Here is a 19924-nt window from a genome sequence, read left to right as displayed (position 1 = left end):
ATAATGGAATGTAGTCGAATTAAGTCGGGGGATACTGAGGGAATTAGATTAGGAAATGAGACACTTAAAGCAGTAAAGGAGTTTTGCTATTTAGGGAGCAAAGTAACTGACGATGGTCGAAGCAGAGAGGATATAAAATGTAGACTGGCAATGGCAAAGAAAGCGTTTCTGAAGAGGAGAAATTTGTTAATATCGAGTATAGATTTAAGTGTCAGGAAGTCGTTTCTGAAAATATTTGTATGGAGTGTAGCCATGTATGGAAGTGAAACATGGACGATAAATAGTTTGGACAAGAAGAGAATATAAGCTTTCGAAATGTGGTGCTACAGAAGAATGCTGAAGATTAGATGGGTAGGTCACATAACTAATGAGGAGGTACTGAATAGAATTGGGGAGAAGAGGAGTTTGTGGCACAACTTGACAAGATCACAAATTTAGCATTGGAGGGCAGCGTGGAGGGTAAAAATCGTAGAGTGAGACCAAGAGATGAATACACTAAGCAGATTCAGAAGGATGTAGGCTGCAATAAGTACTGAGAGACCAAGAAGCTTGCACAGGATAGAGTAGCATGGAGACCTGCAACAAATCAGTCTCAGGACTGAAGACCACAACAACAACAACGAGTAGTGCTGATTCGAGCCGAGCCCCGATGATCTGTGAAGACTCAGTGCATTGAATATTTACATGTTTTGCGACAAGTCTGCTATTACCTTTTAAAATGAAAATACGATTGTTTGAGTTATTCCACAGTCATGAATACCATTTCACTTGAGGCCTGTGGAAGGTACATTAGCATATCTGTTTTTCTTTGTAAAAATGTACTGTATAGTCTTGTTTCCTGAAATGTTCTATTTCATGGATGATCTCACTATGGATCTATTGGAACGAAAAGTACATCTAATTTAATCACCTGAGAACATGCCCCGCGCGAGTCAGTGTAATGGACCGAACGAACAGATCACTTGCATTCGCATACCCATCGAGTGCAGAACTTCATCAACCCCTACCCTTCTCCCATTACACAAAAAAAAAGTCTACAAAATCAGAATTCTGATCCTGCCCCGCCACACAGAAAAGGGAATCAGTTCAGGATCAGTTTGAAGAAAGGACGCACATGTAGCGGATACAGTCTAGTTTAGAGTGTAACCAAAACCATTGGCCGCGAAATTTTAAAAGTTTTCCATCGTTCATCCTGAAACTAATACGAGACGCCTCCCGCCAACACCGACTCAAAGGAAGGCCTCAGCGCTTGTTGGTGACGTCACGTCAGCTAGGCACGGCGAACGCCAGGTCGGTTGCAGGCAGAAACGCCTGAGCGTGCTTATCACTATAAATCTCTTATTTTTGGACAAAATTTTTGATATTGTTTTGGATTCTGCAGTTTTATTTAGATGAAAGATTTTCTTACTATCGTAAAGCTACAAATGAAGATCATAGTTCTGTATTACTAATCCTGTCGAAACAAATGTAGATCATTATGATAAGATGCTTTGCCCCATTGCAAGCTTCGGAAATTTTACATTCAAATAACTATATTTACTTGATCCATTTTGTTATCGAAACTTAGCCCAACCCCCTTACAATGAACTCGTTTCTTTTATTTATTTATTTATTTTCGTTTGACATCGTCACTGGAAATGTGAACTAATTTACATGTGTAAATGTCCAACTGTTGCCAGTCATTAGATTACAGTTCTTTTCAACGAAAGGAATTCTAAACAGGAAACAAAATAGCTTCATATATCTAAAATACTGCCGAGCTTAAACTTTTTTAAACATGCACATTAGAAAAGATAAATATTCCCCTTTTGCAACTAAAAGGAGAAACTTTATAAGATAAAAAAATTATTTGCTAAAACAAGTAACTCTCTTTTGCCTCTTCTTCTGTCCCCCATCCCCTCCCCCAACGTGTACAATCGCAAGATATTTCATTAACATTCAGTGCTTCTCACCGCATAGTCAACCAAGATACCCATAGAAGAGCACCAATACGTTCACAGTTTCTTGTAAAAGCAACCCAGTACAAACATAACTTCCTCAGATTTACAAATAAGGTAAAGAAGCACGAATTCTGTTGCTGCTGGACCATGAAGTTGTTTTTGTGTGTCAATCCTTAAAACAGGTGGAAATATAAGTTCAGGAGTACACTATTTGTTAAGAAGTGTAATGAACTGCACAATTAGTTGATGGCAGAAATCTCTGAGAACAATGTGTGTTGGTCAACTACCGCCAATAGTTAAACATTTTCGTGTGTCAGAGAAGGAGACACCACCATTATGAGTATGCCTGCAACAGACCTGGCGTTGGCCGTGCCTAGCTGACGTGACGTCACCAACAAGCGCCGAGGCCTTCCTTTGAGTCGGTGTTGCTCCCGCCCGCCATTTCTCCACCGCCCCTCTCCCTCACCTCTCGATGCTCAGATCCCGGCCAGGCGTATGATCTTCATCAATGATGGTGAGTATTGTCTTGAGGGAGACCCAGGCGCAAATTCTAGAAGTGTAATATATGACGAAAGGAACTATAGAAGAACTTATTTTTATCCAGATGCTCGGTTTCGAAAGATTACCTCCTACACAGTACGTCAGCATTAAAGGCGTTAATAAGTAGTTCTATACCAAATAAAATGATTGTGAACGTGTTTTTACGGTATGTGCATAAGCGTATATTAATTCTATTTATTTCGCGTTCCGTAGATCCAAACAGCGAGTGATTCGCAGGCATACGAAACGTGTCCGACTGTTCGAATATAGCTTACGTGGCAATAAAAGATACAATGTAAAAATAGTATCAACTAATTTCAGTAGTGCACCTCTCCGTGATGCACAACGCCTCTCTTGTAACGTCTGACAACGGAGTTCGTTGAGCGCCTCTGTAACGCCCTCGTACCTACTGAACGATCCCGTGTCGAAACGCGTCGCCCTTCGTTTGATCTTTTCTATCTCTTCTATCAGTCCTGCCTGGTAAGGATGATGAACAACACTCAAGAATAGGTGGAAACAGCGCCTTATAAGCCACTTCCTTCGTGGACGAGTTACGCTTCCTTCAGATTCTCCCTACGAATCTCAGTCTGGCTTTTCCTACTATTTGTTGCATGTGGTCATTCCACTGAAGGTCTTCCAACAGTTTCTCATCAATAGTGTAGTTGTACCAGGGTCGACTGCTAGAGCTTACACCATTCATCAATCCTCGGCAGATCACTCTGCAAATCGATACCGTCTTCTCGCGTTGCTACTTCGTTACAGACAGCCGCATCATCTGTGAACAGTCTTGAGCATCCGACGCATTCTACTAGATCATTTATGTACATTGCAAACAATAAAGGTTCTGTCACACTCCCTGGGATACAACGGAAACTACATTTACATCTGTCGATTTTATTCCATTAGGAGCTACGTTCTGAGTTCTACCTGCAACCCAGTAGCAAATCTGGTCCGTACCTGCAATCCAGTAGCAAATCTGGTCTGTTACTCCGTAAGCTCGTTTTTTTTTTCACTAAACGGCAGCGCGGGACGGTGTCGAATGGCTTCCTGAAATCAAGGAGCTTGCCATCAACCTAAACGCCGTTGTCTACAGTGCTACGGATCTCACGAAGGAACGCAGCGAGTTGAGTTTCGCAGTATCTCTGTTTGCCGAATCAGTGTTGATTTTTTATATATTTTCCTTCACCAAAAACGTCATAACGCTTGAGCATAAAACATGTTCCATAATTCTGCAACAGATTGACGTGAATGATATACGTCTGTAATCGTGTGTCCTGCGTCTCTTCTTGAAAACAGTAAAGACCTGCGCTCTTTTCCAGTTGCTATGTACCATTCGTTGCTCCAGTGATCTACGATAAGCTGCTAGAAAGGGAACGAGTTCTTTCGCGTAATCTTTGTAAAATCTGATAGGTATCTCATCTGGTCCTGATGGCTTTCCACTACTAAGCGATTGAAATTGCGTTTCTGTTCCGCGATCGGTTGTCTCGATATCTGCCATATAGAACATTCTTACGATGACTGAAAGGAGGGACTTTGTTATGATCTTCCGGGATGAAACAATTCAGTATTTCGACCTTTTACCTGTTATATTCCGTTTCGGTGCCAGTATGGTCTCTGAATGAATGAATAGATGATTTCGAACCGCTTACTGGTTTTACATAATATCAAAACCTCTAGCGTTTTGTCAGTTGACAAAATTTTATTTTCAAAATCTCTCATTGATCTCTTTAGGCGTATTTTCATATGCATTGATAGACGTTCCCTCTAGTGTCAACATACTTTGCGACACCAACAATATCTGCTTGACAGACTTTGTTTGTACGTTTGTACGCTTGTTTGACAACCCGTAAATAGAAAAGACTTCCTTCTTATTTTTCTTTAGCGTTCGTTCCGCCTGGTGGCTGGGTCCGCTGAGTGGACTCGCTATCTCCATTTCGGTCGGTCGTGGGCCGTGTATTGAACGAAGATTTACAGCCTCTGGGTCGCTCTGCAGTGTCGGCTCATCGCTGTCTGTCGTCCCTTGGGTCTCTTTCCCATGTCTTCCACTGTGTAGGCTGTCTTTGCAGCAGTATCACCCTCTGCGCGTAGCACATGTGCAAACCATCACAGGCGGCTTTGTCGCATTTTCTTCTGAAACCCCAAAACGTATCCTGACTGTCGTTCGAAACGTGATCCAGACAAGTGATGCCACAAGCCCATCTAAGCATCTTAGTCTCCATAACCCTTAGTCGTCGTTCTAACTCTTTTGTAGCTGGCCAACATTCGGTGTTGTGGAGAACAAGGGAACATATGACAGTCCGGTAGGTCTTTTAACTTCAGATTATCCTTAATCCGACGATCCTAGGTGACTCCTGTTGTCATTCGCTTCTTCTTCCAGGCTGCCTGCGTCCTTGGGTTGACCTCGTCTGCAAGTTGGCCATCGCTAGAGATTGAAGAGCAGAGATCCTTAAAATATGTTACTCGTGGTAGATCTTCCCGTTAAAGTTGTTGTCCCCAACTTCTCGTGGTTCTGATGTCATGTACTCAGTTTTCTTGTTGTTGAGGCGCAGCCCATACCGCGCAAATTGGTCGTTCCACTCTTGTGTCTGGCACTGGAGATTAAACTCGTCCTCCGCAGCCAACGTGAAAAGAGTGAATTTGACAATTTAGTTTGTTAGTTTACGGGGGTCTTTACACTCTAGGTCTGTATATAATTCCTACCATAAAAAAATACGATAATTGTTGGTAGCGGTCGTAAGTTGTTGTTGACTGTACCCGAATACTGTGACCATAGTCTTTAAAAACGGATGAAGAGGCTTCGAGAGCTCGAGTGCTGTAATACGGACTAAATGGAAAAATATGTAATGAAGATTAGGTTTTTATTGTTAGGGTTTTAACTTTCCATTGATGGCACTGACCACATCCTTTACGAAGTGATCATCTCCTTAGTGAAGACTGGTTTACTTTCGCTCTCTATGCTGATCTATACTGTGCAAGCCTCTTTCATCCCTGCATGACTGCCGGCCTAGTGGCCGAGCGGTTCTAGGCGCTACAGTCTGGAACCGCGCGACCGCTACGGTCTCAGGTTCGAATCCTGCCTCGGGCATGGATGTGTATGATGTCCTTAGGTTAGTTAGGTTTAAGTAGTTGTTCTAGGGGACTGATGACCTCAGAAGTTAAGTCCGATAGTGCTCAGAGCCATTTGAACCCTGCATGACTATACTTGAACTTCCTTACTGTCCTTAATCTAACCTTAGTCTCTCTCTGCAATTTTTACAATCTGTTCCTTTCATCGTTATCAAATTGATGATTCCTTGATTCCTAAGGACGTATCCTATCAACCGATTCCATTTATGACTTTTCTCCCCAATTCCATTCAGTATCTCCTCGTTAGTTAACTCAGTCTACCTATCTAATCTTCAGCATTCTTTAGCAAAGTTTTTCAAAAGCTTCTACTCTCTTCTCGTCTGACCTGTCTATCGTTCACATTTCTTTTCCTGATCTTTAATTCTCTTTCCAAATTTCTCCTTAGTTACGTTTACCACTTGCTCATGTACAGATTGAATAGACAAAGGATATACTGCGACCGGGTCTCACTTCATTCTCAACCACTGGTTATCTTTCACGTCGTTCGTTTCTTATAACTGCAGTCTGAATTCTGGACAGACTGAAGACAACCAGTCATTCCATTTATTTTATCCCTGCTACCTACAGATTTCAAAGACATTCAACGTTGCCAAAATCTTTTGTTAAATCTAAAAATTTTATAAACGTATGTTTGTCTTTTTTCAGTCTATCTTTAAAATACGTCGTAGGAAATATGTTGTCCCACATCTTCCTACATTTCTTCGGAACCCAAACTGATCTTCCCGAAGGTAACAGCTTTGAATTCTTCCATATATTATTGACGTCTGAATTTTGCAACCATATGTTATTAAACTCATGGTTTAGTAGTATGCAGACCTCTCAGCACTTTCCTTCTTTAGAACTGGAATTACTATGACCTTCGTGGAGTCTGCGGATATTCCGCCTGTCTCATACATCTTGCAAACCAGGTGAGATAGTTTTGTTATAGGATCTTCTCCAAAGGATCTCAACAATTTGAGGTAATTCTCTCATCTACTACAGGTCCCTTGTTTCGACTCAGTGTTCCATCAAATTCGTCTCGCATTACTACCTTTCCCATCTCATCTTCCTCGTTGCTTCTAACAATATTATCTCAAAGTTCGTTTCATTTATTTAGCCCTTCTATACTCCTTTCCACATTTAGGATTTCACTTTTCTGATTTCCATTTAAGTTCGTAATATTCAATGCAGCACTCAACACAACCAAAGCAGTGCTGCTCAGTGGCCATGTATGCAGAGAGCTGTTGTCTTTTATATAATTTTCTGGCGACTTGCCTGTCGTGTGTACTGACTGCACAGAGCTAAGACTCTCCGTAGCTTGAGCAATCGCCGGACGCCTCACTGCCTCCTTATCCCGAGCGGCTGGACCTTCCGCCCCGGCTCTCTCCAGCATCTCTGCAAGTAGGTCGGCTAAGAGCGCCACAGGTATGCCAGACGTAGTAGAAAGCGACCCTCCGACGAGTACACCTGGCGCAGCCTCCGGGTAGACTCACCCAGCACACCTGCGTCTGCGTCCATTCTTCAAAAGTCTACGCATGATGGAGTGGGGTGTCTGTGAGGTCGGCAATGGGGAGGCGTCCCTAGGTAGCGTGTGGTCGATCAGGTCGATCACACTTGTGAACTCTTTGTGTGTCTCGAGACCTTGTTCGCAGTACGTAGACCCTGTATCTCACGCACAAAGGTACATCCCCAGGTTAAATGAACTATCTTGATGAAACTTTTAAGTGTATTTGAAGGAGTCAAAACAAAGCAATATGTATTTTTTCGTTTTTGCCCAATTTCGCTTTTGAGGGGTGAACACACCATTTGGCATACTAGGTTTGGAGTAGGGAAGGGAAAAATCGACCGGTTAAAACCGATACCGGTGTTTTACTTCTGAATAACCGTTATTTCAGTATTTCTTTGATCTTGGTTATAAAAGGTGTTTTACCACCCCAAAAAGCTGACAATTATGCATTTTTTCTCCCGCATAGGGAAAGAAAACTTCTGTCTTCTGACGTGGTCAGACGCTAGTTTATCAGATTCTCATTCGTCACAAGAACATTTGGAACTTCATAAAGAGAGTCATGAGTTCTTGTTCCAAACTCCCTATTAGTCTCTTTTAAAACTATGAAAGAGAGGCGGGTGTGGTCTGTGAGGAAAAACCGTTTCTTCTGTCGTACCTGAGGACAAGGAACATGTTAATTTGGTGATCCCAAAAGACTCGACGGGACGGGTACAGCCTTTGGACGTATACAGCGTTCGATGTTGGAAGAATTTTGTGCGAAAATTTTCAGATCTATTTATGCTGGATTATTATGACGTCAACTCTGCTTGCGAAACAATATAATCAATCTGCAGTCGCTATTACATAATCAATTCTCTTCGGCAAGGTTTTCCAGAGTACTGGAATATGCCAGGTACTTATCAGGATATTCAGAGAATCGCCCGCCACGATTTGGAAATCCTGCTGGATTTGGTTTTTATTGTGTTGTGCATCGTATGTATTATGTGAAGAAACTTCGTTCTTTTTAATTACGTAGTGTAGGAATGTTTGAACCATTTCTTCACAGATAATCATTACTATAATGATTTTGTATTATAATAATGCTCTTTTTTATTTTAAATTAACAAAATACAAGTGTGAAACGTTAAGTTAAAAATCATGAATTTTCAAAATAACAGTTTAGAACATAAACAAAAATAAGAAAAGCAAATAATTAGAATAAGAATGAACGTTTAGATATTTTAATCAGGTATGTTGAAAATACTCTGAGAGCACATTGTGTACAACTTATTTTCCAAAGCACATTGTGTACAACCTATATTCCAGAAATAGTATTTCAGAAACCATCTTTATGACATTTGAATGGATGTGGCGTGAAAGTTTCTTTAATTTATGTTGCAACAAAATATTTCGTTGGATTATTTTGGCCCCTCTACACACCAGCAGAGTTTCATCAAGATTGTTTATTTCCCCCTAGGAATGTTCCTTGTCAGATATTCTCAGAGGGACTCTGAATGATTTAGCAGACATTGCACAGTGTTAGGGTCTGCAGAATAGAGGTGGGAAAACTGACAACCCGCAAAGCCCTTCAACATGTCAGCAAACAGCCTGATGCTTAATTTCTGTAAGTTTTATGGCTGCATAGAGTCTCTAAACCTTCGTGTTTACATCTAACAACATGGAAGAAGTATTTTACACCGCACCATCGTATGACAAGCCATTCTCGGTTATCTTTCCGTCTCAAATTTCAATTAAATCTCAGACTTTGAGCGTTTGCTCCAAGCACAACTGTTTGCAGCAAGCATATAGTGCCGGAAACAGTAAATAATAACAATTACAGTGAAATGCGTTTTGACGCGAAAAGTCATATATGCTTTTCACTGTGCACCTAATTATACAATGATATTTAAGAGACGCCTTCCACTTAATGATGGCGGTTTAACCGTCAGATCGTCACTTATTGCTGTATCCATCGAATTTTGACCTTGTGGGAAAAACTCGAACGCCAATCAAAATGGGAAAAAGGTGTAATTCGGCTTCAGCAACAAAGTTTTTATTTCATCGACCACGCGTTCGACGGCGAGGGTGAGCGTAAGATAATCAGTTAGTAAGTACGGCGACAGGGGATGATAAGAGCTACAAGGTGTCATCTGTACGGCATTACTGGCTGCTCTTTGGAATATCATATTCAGTAATAGCGTGAGAGATCAACAGCGCTGTCAGCAAGATATTGCTCTATTACGGGAAACTGCACTCTTCGATTATTTTTTATTCTGTCCTTACTGTACTAGTGCAAATATTTTTTCTGATGACAGTAGCCCTCTTTTACCGGGTAGAGTCGTGTTCTATCAGCGTGCTGAAGAACGTGACAACGGACGACACGGTACTGGACCTTCTCCAGTTTCATTTAAGTGTATGACGTATGTCGAAAAAGCTAACCGAAGTACCATTTGAGTTGTAAGTAACCACCAGAAGGCGAACGATGTGGACATTGTTTCGCAGAGAGTACATTAGTGTAATTTGTCATTTTCGAACGTCTTCGTGGATAAATTAAGAAGGAAATGCAAACGATACACCGTGTGATTTCTGAAAAAGAGTAGTTTATCGACAAACAACGCTACATCTTTCTCATATAACCTATTTTTCATTCACTGTTCTTGAGCATTGCTCTTCTTATATCGAAATAGTCAGCAACCAGTTGCATAAAAATAATTTAATCTCTTAACCGGTTTCAGGCGCTTCGAGCCCTTCTTCAGGTCAAAGCAATCGCATTATTTACTAGTGCCAACGATTAAGTGCTTGCAGCTTATTGTTGTGGTCAAGTGGTTCATAGTGCCTGTACAACAATGATATTAAGAAGCGAAACAACTTGTTGCAGTCAAACAACTTGCCGCATCTTAATGATAACACTCGCAAATAATGAGATAATTATAACCTTCTGAAGAAGGGCACTAAGAGAGTTTCAGCAGAAAATTTAAGGTAGATACGGAAAACATAACAGCAAAGTGTAGCCACCAAAATTTTGAAAATAAGCACATAGTGAACTTGAACAGATTCTTGTCGATGGCTATAAACGGTTTATAAACCTAAAAAGTTCTCAATTCCCGTCCCATTCTCCTCAGTTTGTAACTATGAAAACTCGTTAGATGTTTGTGTACTTACCGTTTGGACAGGAGAACAGACTACTACTGGGACTCTGAAATGGAAGAAGGACCAAAATTAGTGTCATCAAAACACGAAACACACTTGTACACAGAAATATTAATTTAATGTATCCGTGCAAAAGAAAAAGACCTAAAAATTACCCATGACGATATTCTAATTTTAGTTGTGGACCGTTCTCCACTTTCAACACCTGATTTAACTGCGACGCGAGCGAGCAATAACATCATTTATAAAATGGAAATAAACAATATTGTTACAAGAGAAGAAATTTATGCAACCGTCAGTATTCCTGGGCGTTTGGACTACGTTGCAGAAGTTTCGCTGAGAAGCCCTTACACATCCTCCATGCAGTCCCGATCGATCCCCCTGTGATTTCCGTATATCTGGAGCTCTGAAGGAAGACGTTCGTGACCGTTGATTTGCTTCGGTCGAAGAGGTGCACGCCTGTGTTCGATCATGATTCCGTAGTCAACCGCAAACATCTACGTCTACATCTACATCTACGTCTTCACACATACTCCGCAATCCACCATACGGTGCGTGGCGGAGGGTGCCTCGTACCACAACTGCATCTTCTCTCCCTGTTCCACTCCCAAACAGAACGAGGGAAAAATGACTGCCTATATGCCTCTGTACGAGCCCTAATCTCTCTTATCTTATCTTTGTGGTCTTTCCGCGAAATGTAAGTTGGCGGCAGTAAAATTGTACTGCAGTCAGCCTCAAATGCTGGTTCTCTAAATTTCCTCAGCAGCGATTCACGAAAAGAATGCCTCCTTTCCTCTAGAGACTCCCACCCGAGTTCCTGAACCATTTCCGTAACACTCACGTGATGATCAAACCTACCAGTAACAAATCTAGCAGCCCGCCTCTGAATTGCTTCTATGTCCTCCCTTAATCCGACCTGATAGGGATCCCAAACGCTCGAGCAGTATTCAAGAATAGGTCGTATTCTTGTTTTATAAGCGGTCTCCTTTACAGATGAACCACATCTTCCCAAAATTCTGCCAATGAACCGAAGACGACTATCCACCGTCTCCCACAACTGCCATTACATGCTTGTCCCACTTCATATCGCTCTGCAATGTTACGCCCAAATATTTAATCGACGTGACTGTGTCAAGCGCTACACTACTAATGGAGTATTCAAACATTACGGGATTCTTTTTCCTATTCATCTGCATTAATTTACATTTATCTATATTTAGAGTTAGCTGCCAATCTTAACACCAATCACAAATCCTGTCCAAGTCATCTTGTATCCTCCTACAGTCACTCAACGACGACACCTTCCCGTACACCACAGCATCTTCAGCAAACAGCTGCACATTGCTATCCACCCTATCCAAAAGATCATTTATGCAGATACAAAACAACAGCGGACCTACCACACTTCCCTGGGGCACTCCAGATGATACCCTCACCTCCCATGAACACTCAACATCGAGGAGACTAGTCCATGAAGGCATTGATCGTCTTGTCTCTCAGTGAAATAAATTTTCTTAACAGCTGTGGCGATTACTTTCGACATAGCTAACGTCATACTTACTTTTTTTCGCATCTGTCTCCTTTTTATTCGACTGTCGCTTGTCTATAGCTGCTGCGACAAATGATCACCGCAAAGTTGCTCAGGTGTCCGAGAACCCGTAAAGTAAGATCTCAGCTCACAGCGAACATAACGTATTATGCCCGATGAGTTTAGTACTGGGAGTTAATAAAATGAAATGCGCATTTGACACACTTGGCCAGGAGTTTCCTTTTGGTCAATTCAGCCGCTTACTGCAAATCTTTTTATTTGACGCCATTTCGGCGATCTGCGTGTCTATAATGATGAAATGATGATGAGGACCACACACACACACACACACACACACACACACACACACACACACACTCCCGAGCGGAGGAAACACCTTCCTGGTCGGGCGTTGAACCTGTAGTCCCGTGATCAAGGGTCAGCAACGCTAACCAACAGACCACGAGCGGGCGCCGGGGGTATGGAGTATTTTTAATATTTTGGAAGACGAATCGTGACTTGCAAGTAGCCACAAAAACGTTCCAGTTCCGACCCTGTTTAAAAGCTGCGTGATACCGATTTTTAAATCGTTTTCTTGAAAGAAAACACACCTGACTGTACTATGTTTTCTCATTTCCCCGATAACTAGGTAGAGAGGGCGAGGAAGAGTCCGCGGCCACCCCTTGCACCCTTGTATGGGCGCTCTTGAAGCTGATGAAACTCGGAGATGCGTCTCTGTGACCAACCACAGAATGGTATTCTTAGGTGAACACTTCATTGCACGTAAAATGTCTGTCGCGATTGTAGCCACCTAGAGCTATAATTTTTTGCTTGGAGCGGTTGTGGAGAACGGATGACTGTATTATTAACTTTGACCGTCTGTTATAACTCCCTCCGTCATGAGACGATAGGCCTTACTTATCGTGTGGCACTACTGTAAGGCCGTAGCATTGTTGAGGGGAGAAATTCGAAAATGAGCTATGGGCCTTTTTTCAAGAAGTGCTCAACAGTGTGCCACAAGTAACTTGTAGATCAATTCATTTCTTCAGTAATGGTAACATCGACAAACTCGCACTTAGCTATGCCAAAGAAACCACTCGCACTTGCAAATGACAATGATGGCATGCTCTTCACCTGATGCGGAAACTATTTAGTTGGTTATTGTAAGGAACGATCAAAAAGTTCCGGTTCGAAGGCCGTACAATCCAGAATCGGTACATCAATCAGGCAAAATCGCAGTGAGCGTTGGGACAATCATCCCACCAAGGCACTAGGTTGAAGATATCCGTTTTTTAAAACACCGCTTGCTGTTGTGTGAGAAAGTCCGTAGTTGCCTGTTGCACATCCTCGCCCGACAGCTTGTACTTTTTTCACATGATATATTACGAGCTATGGATGAAGGGCAAGTGTGATAGGACCACTATTGTCCTCTACGAGGGGCGTTTGAAAAGTCCGTGCAAAGTCCGAGAGATGGCACCACCGGCGCGTATCGAGGTCATGTCTAGTTAGTAGCATCTTTGGAAAGAACGCACACCAAGTTTCAGCCATATTGGTCTATTTCTTTGTGTTTGGCATTCGTGTGAATCAAAGAAGTCGAGTGATTGTCAAAAAATGGACGAAAAAGAATTTCGTGTGGTGATTAAACATTACTTTATGAAAGGCAAAACGACTCAGGAACCTAAAGAGAAGCTTGATAAACATTACGGTGACTCTGCACCTTCGATTAGAACAGTTTATAAGTGGTTTCAAAATTTTCGGAGTGGCTTTATGGGCACAAGTGATGCTGAACGTTCTGGACGCGCCGTGGAGGTTACGACTCCAGAAATCATTGATAAAATCCATTATATGGTCATGGATGACAGAAGAGTGAAGGTGCGTGAGATTGCTAGTGCTGTGGGCATCTCGAATGAATGGGTACAAAATATTTTGCATAAACATTTGAACATGAGAAAGCTATCTGCAAGATGGGTTCCGCGATTGCTTACGCTTGACCAAAAACGGAATCGTGTGAAGTGTTGCAAGGATGGTTTGCAGCCGTTCAGGAAGAATGCGCAGGGCTTTAAGCGTCGTTTCGTCACTGTGGATGAACCATGGATACATTACTATACTCCTGAGACCAAAGAACAACCCAAACAGTGGAATACCAAGGGAGAATCTGCACCAAAAAAGCCGAAGACCATTCCTTCGGCCGGAAAGGTTATGGCGACTGTCTTTTGGTATTTGCAAGTGATAATCCTCTTCGACTATCTGGAAAAGGGTAAAACTATTACAGTTGCATATTATTCAATGTTATTGGATCGTTTGAAAACCGAGCTGCAAGACAAACTCCGGTGATTGCACCGCAAAAATGTCCTTTTCCATCACGACAATGCACCATCACACACCTCAGCAGTTGTGGTCGCAAAATTAATGGAAATAGGATTCCAACTCGTTTCACATCCCCCCTGTTCTTCAGACTTGGCTCCCTCGGACTACTCTTTGTTCCCCAATTTGAAGAAATGGATGGCGGGACAAAGATTTTATTCAAACGAGGAGGTGATTGCAACAACTAATAGCTACTTTGCAGACTTGGACAATTCCTATTATTCGGAAGGGACCAACAAATTAGAACAGCGTTGGACGAAATGTGTAAGTCTAAAAGGAGACATGTCGCAAAATAAAAAAAGGTTTACCCCAAACACGTAAGTAGTTTTTATTTTTTCATGGACTGTTCAAACGCCCCTCATACATACAAAAATGATATGGCTGATAGGGCGGGCAGCAATCCGTGATTATTTGCTGCTGATGCTGTGGTGTACGATGAGGTGTCGAAGTTGAGTGACTGTAGGAGGATACAAGATGACTTAAACAAAATTTCTAGCTGGTGCGATGAATGGCAGGTGGATGAGTAGGAAGAATAAACCTCTAATGTTCAGATATGTTATTACTAGTGTCCTGCTGGATGCAGTCAAGCTGTTTAAACATCTAAGCGTAACATTGCAAAGCGGTATGAAATGGAACGAGCATGTGAGAACTGTCGTAGGGAAGGCGAATGATCGACTACGGTTTATTGGGAGAATTTTAGGAAAGAGTGGTTCACCTGTAGAGGAAACGGCATACAGAATGCTGATACGACCTGTCCTTGAGTACTGCTTGAATGTTTGGGATTCGTACCAGGACAGATCGAAGGAAGGCATCGAAGCAATACAGAGGCGGACTGCTAGATTTGTTACCGGTAGGTTCGAACAACACGTAAGTGTTACGGTGATGCTTCAGGAAGTGAATGGGAATCCCTGGAGGGGAGGCGATGTTCTTTCCGAGATACGAGGTGCATTCAAGTTGTAAGGCCTCCGATTTTTTTTCTCCGGACTGGAAAGAGATAGAAACATGCGCATTGTTTTAAAATGAGGCCGCGTTCATGTCAATACGTCCCAGAGATGGCAGCACCGTACAGCACATGGAATTTTACCGCCAGCGGCGAGAATGAGAACTGTTTTAAATACTTAAAATGGCGACGTTTTCCTTACTTGAACAGCGTGCAATCATTCGTTTTCTGAATTTGCGTGGTGTGAAACCAATTGAAATTCATCAACAGTGAAGGAGACATGTGGTGATGGAGTTATGGATGTGTCAAAAGTGCGTTCGTGGGTGCGACAGTTTAATGAACATCGCATGACAACAAACCGAAACAACCTCGGGCTCGCACAAGCCGGTCTGACGACATGATCGAGAAAGTGGAGAGAATTGTTTTGGGGGATCACCGAATGACTGTTGAACAGATCGCCTCCAGAGTTGGCATTTCTGTGGGTTCTGTGCACACAATCCTGCATGACGACCTGAATATGCGAAAAGTGTCATCCAGGTGGGTGCCACAAATGCTGACGGATGACCACATGGCTGCCCGTGTGGCATGTTGCCAAGCAATGTTGACGCGCAACGACAGCATGAATGGGACTTCCTTTCCGTCGGTTGTGACAATGGATGAGACGTGGATGGCATTTTTCAATCCAGAAACAAAGCGTCAGTCAGCTCAATGGAAGCACACAGATTCACCACCACCAAAAAAATTTATGGTAACCGCCAGTGCTGAATAAATGATGGTTTCCATGTTCTGGGACAGCGAGGGCGTAATCCTTACCCATTGCGTTCCAAAGGGCACTACGGTAACAGGTGCATCCTACGAAAATGTTTTGAAGAACAAATTCCTTCCTGCACTGCAACAAAAACGTCCGGGAAGGGCTGCGCGTGTGCTGTTTCACCAAGACAACGCACCCGCACACCGAGCTAACGTTACGCAACAGTTTCTTCGTGATAACAACTTTGAAGTGATTCCTCATGCTCCCTACTCACCTGACCTGGCTCCTAGTGACTTTTGGCTTTTTCCAACAATGAAAGACACTCTCCGTGGCTGCACATTCACCAGCCGTGCTGCTATTGCCTCAGCGATTTTCCAGTGGTCAAAACAGACTCCTAAAGAAGCCTTCGCCGCTGCCATGGAATCATGGCGTCAGCGTTGTGAAAAATGTGTACGCCTGCAGGGCGATTACGTCGAGAAGTAACGCCAGTTTCATCGATTTCGGGTGAGCAGTTAATTAGAAAAAAAATCGGAGGCCTTAGAACTTGAATGCACCTCGTACACTACTGAGTAAATTTAGGGAACCGGCATCTGAAGCTGACTGCCAAACGATTCTACTACCGCCAACATACATTGCGCTTAAGGACTACAAAGATAAGATACTTGAAGTTAGGGCTGATACGGAGGCATATAGACAGTCGTTTTTCCCATGCTCTATTTTGGAGTGGAACAGGGAAGGAAAGACCTGTAGTGGTACAGGGTGCCTTTGGCCACCCAACAGTACGGTGACTTGCAGAGTATCTATGTCGATGTAAATGTAGACAGGAATTGTCGACCGTTCAATGGCTTTTTTTAAGGAACCGAAGGCGTGATAATCGCATGGTGTGAGATAAAGAGTATAGTGGAGGTGCACATTTGTCTCCCACTTGTGTTGGCGTAACTTCTATGTTACGACATTTGCGATATGAAGACGTGCGAGCAGTACGGAACTTGGCGCACCATTCCACAACGGTGGTTTTCGAGAGACATGCTGTCCCATATAAATTCTCCATTTCCTGATGAATGTCTTCCGATGTTTGTCCATCGGCAGCCAAGAAATAACAATAGCACTTTGGTCCTGTTTAGAATCATGTGGTAATAGCGTCGTCATAGTTCACGTATCCGCATTTACCGCACGCACGACGGGAAGACTGAATGCCACACTAATGCCCTCCCTACATGTCGGTGCTTATACACCCCCATCGGAATCGCACTATGTTGCGTATACATTGCCGCAATGTCCGCCCTCAAACGGAAACTTTTTGATCGCCCCATACGTAACAGACACGTCTGGTTGTTCGTTCACTGATTGCATATACACTCTTCAGGCCACCTAAAAACTCCAATCAAAAATTTTGAATGCTCGTAAGTGACGTAATATTGCTTCACCCAGTGACTTAGATTAGAGCAAGTGCAGATTAAGAAATCTTCGGCTGTTATTTTCAAGACTTTCAATTCAGGATTGAACGATTTACAGTAGAAGTACGGAATTGTGCAAAAGATTTACCTATAAGAACAAAATATCTCAAGCAACCTTTTTGTCAGCAGTTCTCAAGACGAGACTTTTCGAAATGAAATAATGTATTCACGTGGAATCCTTCCAATTACTGCGTGAATAAATTTATTGTTCTACTACGGTATGTTGATGATTTTCACTTATGGACCGTCTGACAGCAACTGAATAAAACACAATTTTAGTGCCATACGCGTTTCGCCTTTATTTTCTGCAAGGCATCATCAGTGGCAGGTTGCGTAGACAGTTTCTTACATATTACGCTCCTGTTGCATTTTTGGTCTTGTTCTTCTTCCTATGAGCGCCAATTTGCTGTTTTTTCTGCATTCCACAGCACTATGCAACAGAAACCAAAACATTGCATTAAAAAAAGCGTTCAGTGCATAGTGCTGTGGAATGCAGAAAAAACAGCAAATTGGCGCTCATAGGAAGAAGAACAAGACCAAAAATGCAACAGGAGCGTAATATGTAAGAAACTGTCTACGCAACCTGCCACTGATGGTGCCTTGCAGAAAATAAAGGCGAAACGCGTATGGCACTAAAATTGTGTTTTATTCAGTTGCTGTCAGACGGTCCATAAGTGAAAATCATCAACATACCGTAGTATTACGCGCAACTGAGGAGGACAGGACCCAAAAATTGAAAATTTATTGTTGCCCGCATCTCGTGGTCGTGCGGTAGCGTTCTCGCTTCCCACGCCCGGGTTCCCGGGTTCGATTCCCGGCGGGGTCAGGGATTTTCTCTGCCTCGTGATGGCTGGGTGTTGTGTGCTGTCCTTAGGTTAGTTAGGTTTAAGTAGTTCTAAGTTCTAGGGGACTTATGACCACAGCAGTTGAGTCCCATAGTGCTCAGAGCCATTTGAACCAAATTTATTGTTTTTCCAGTACCGGTATGCACTCTTTATTTCGAAGATTCGTCTGATGCACTCTTGTTGAGCCAGTCTTTCATCTCCGCCAAGCTGCTGCAACATCCAGTCATTTGAATAGCTTCGCTATAGTCAAGCCTTGGCTTCTCTGCCAAAATGACTATACACTGATGTCTCGAGATGTGTCCTATCAATCTCTTCCGTCACTAGGTCAACATGTCCCATAGAGTTCTTTTCTTCCCGATTCGATTCAATATTTCTTCGCTACTTATCCAACGTACCCATCTAATCCTCGGAATTCTTCTGGAGAACTACGTTTCAAAAGATTCTGATTTCTTCCTGTCCGTACTGTTTATCATCCACGTTTCATTTCCATACAAGGCTACCCGCCAGACAAATACTTTCAGAAAAAGACTTGTCAAACTTAAAATTATATTCGGCGTTAGAAAATTTCTTTTTCCTAGAAAAGATTTCTTGACAATGCCAGTGTGCATGTGATATGTTTTTTATGTGTCCCATTGCCAATAGTTTCCCTGCTGAACCGTAAAACGTTTCAACTAACCTAGTTCCCTAAAAAATCGCCTGAGTTAATTCCACTACACAACATTACAGTTGTCTTACTTCTACTTATGTTCAGCTTATAACTTCTTTTCAAGTCACCATCTATTCATTTCAAACATCTTCCAAGTCCTTCGCTGCCCTTGACTGAATAACTATTCATCGACAAACGCTAAAATTACTGTTTCTTCTCTTTGAACTTTAATTCTCTTGCCTAACCTCTCCTTAGTTTCCATTACTGTTTATTCATGTATCGATTGAACTGGAGAGGGGATAAATTACAACCCTGCCTCACTTCCTTCTACCGACACCCCTTCATGTTCTTCAACTCTTACGCCTTCATTTTATTCATGATAAATTCTGAATTTAAAATTTACAAAAAATAAATATTTATCGGAAGATAAAGATAAAAGCGATGAACATGGGATAACTAATGCTTGGGATACAACACATCGCATATACGGGAGCTTGTACGATAACTTGTTCAAGGCACACTGTGGGTTCGCAACGATTATTAAAAGTGTAGATAATAATAATGTTGCGCAGACCCAAGCTTTTTCTTGAAGGAACAGTAATTGCAAATGTCTTTTATTGCTTGCACCGAGCAACACGGATAGTTAGCTGTGGTGATCCGTACAGGTCGCCTTCAGGTGATTCACGAGTTCAAATACTGCACGCTGACATCACGCGGCTAAACACTCCTCTTAGTTCTCTCAGTGCCTGAAGGCAGGCTCGTAACCGCGTCTTTCCGTTCTGGATGGGATTCGCAATCTGCTCCCCAGTAATAGCTTCTACTGTGAGAAGCTCGATTACCAGGTTTAAGAGCCCATAATTTCATCTCATTGCTTGTCTGCTTCATCAGCGCAGGACTTTTGCGGGGCAGCTCCGCATTACGGCGTTCTCAAAAGTTAACGATTCGCCGTGCGATGTCGAAAGGCCCGAACGTTGTTGTGTCACTGTATTCCGTCTGCAGCGTGACTAGTTGGAGTATTGTGTAATAAAGTTTTCGACACGCAGTTAGGGTAATCTACACGCTGACTTGAAAAATTGTTAACTATTCCGGGTCTACGACTTCATCAACGTTCAACGACATACTTTGTAATGACGTGATATAGTATACTTGTTGTTATACAATGACTATACAGT

At 42.5% G+C, this 19924-nt stretch overlaps 1 protein-coding gene across 1 annotated transcript in view; it reads right to left on the bottom strand.

Moving 5' to 3' along the window:
* LOC124777314 (sushi, von Willebrand factor type A, EGF and pentraxin domain-containing protein 1) overlaps window positions 1-19924 on the bottom strand; it is a 154213-nt gene that overhangs the window by 123080 nt on the left and 11209 nt on the right. Inside the window, exon 2 of the mRNA XM_047252670.1 lies at window positions 10234-10267. Within this exon, the coding sequence (XP_047108626.1) occupies window positions 10234-10267 (34 nt within the window). The remainder of the gene's footprint in view (window positions 1-10233; window positions 10268-19924) is intronic.

Source organism: Schistocerca piceifrons, chromosome 2 (assembly GCF_021461385.2).
Source record: "Schistocerca piceifrons isolate TAMUIC-IGC-003096 chromosome 2, iqSchPice1.1, whole genome shotgun sequence".
Lineage (NCBI taxonomy): Eukaryota > Metazoa > Arthropoda > Insecta > Orthoptera > Acrididae > Schistocerca > Schistocerca piceifrons.
This window is presented reverse-complemented; position numbering and strand designations above follow the sequence as displayed.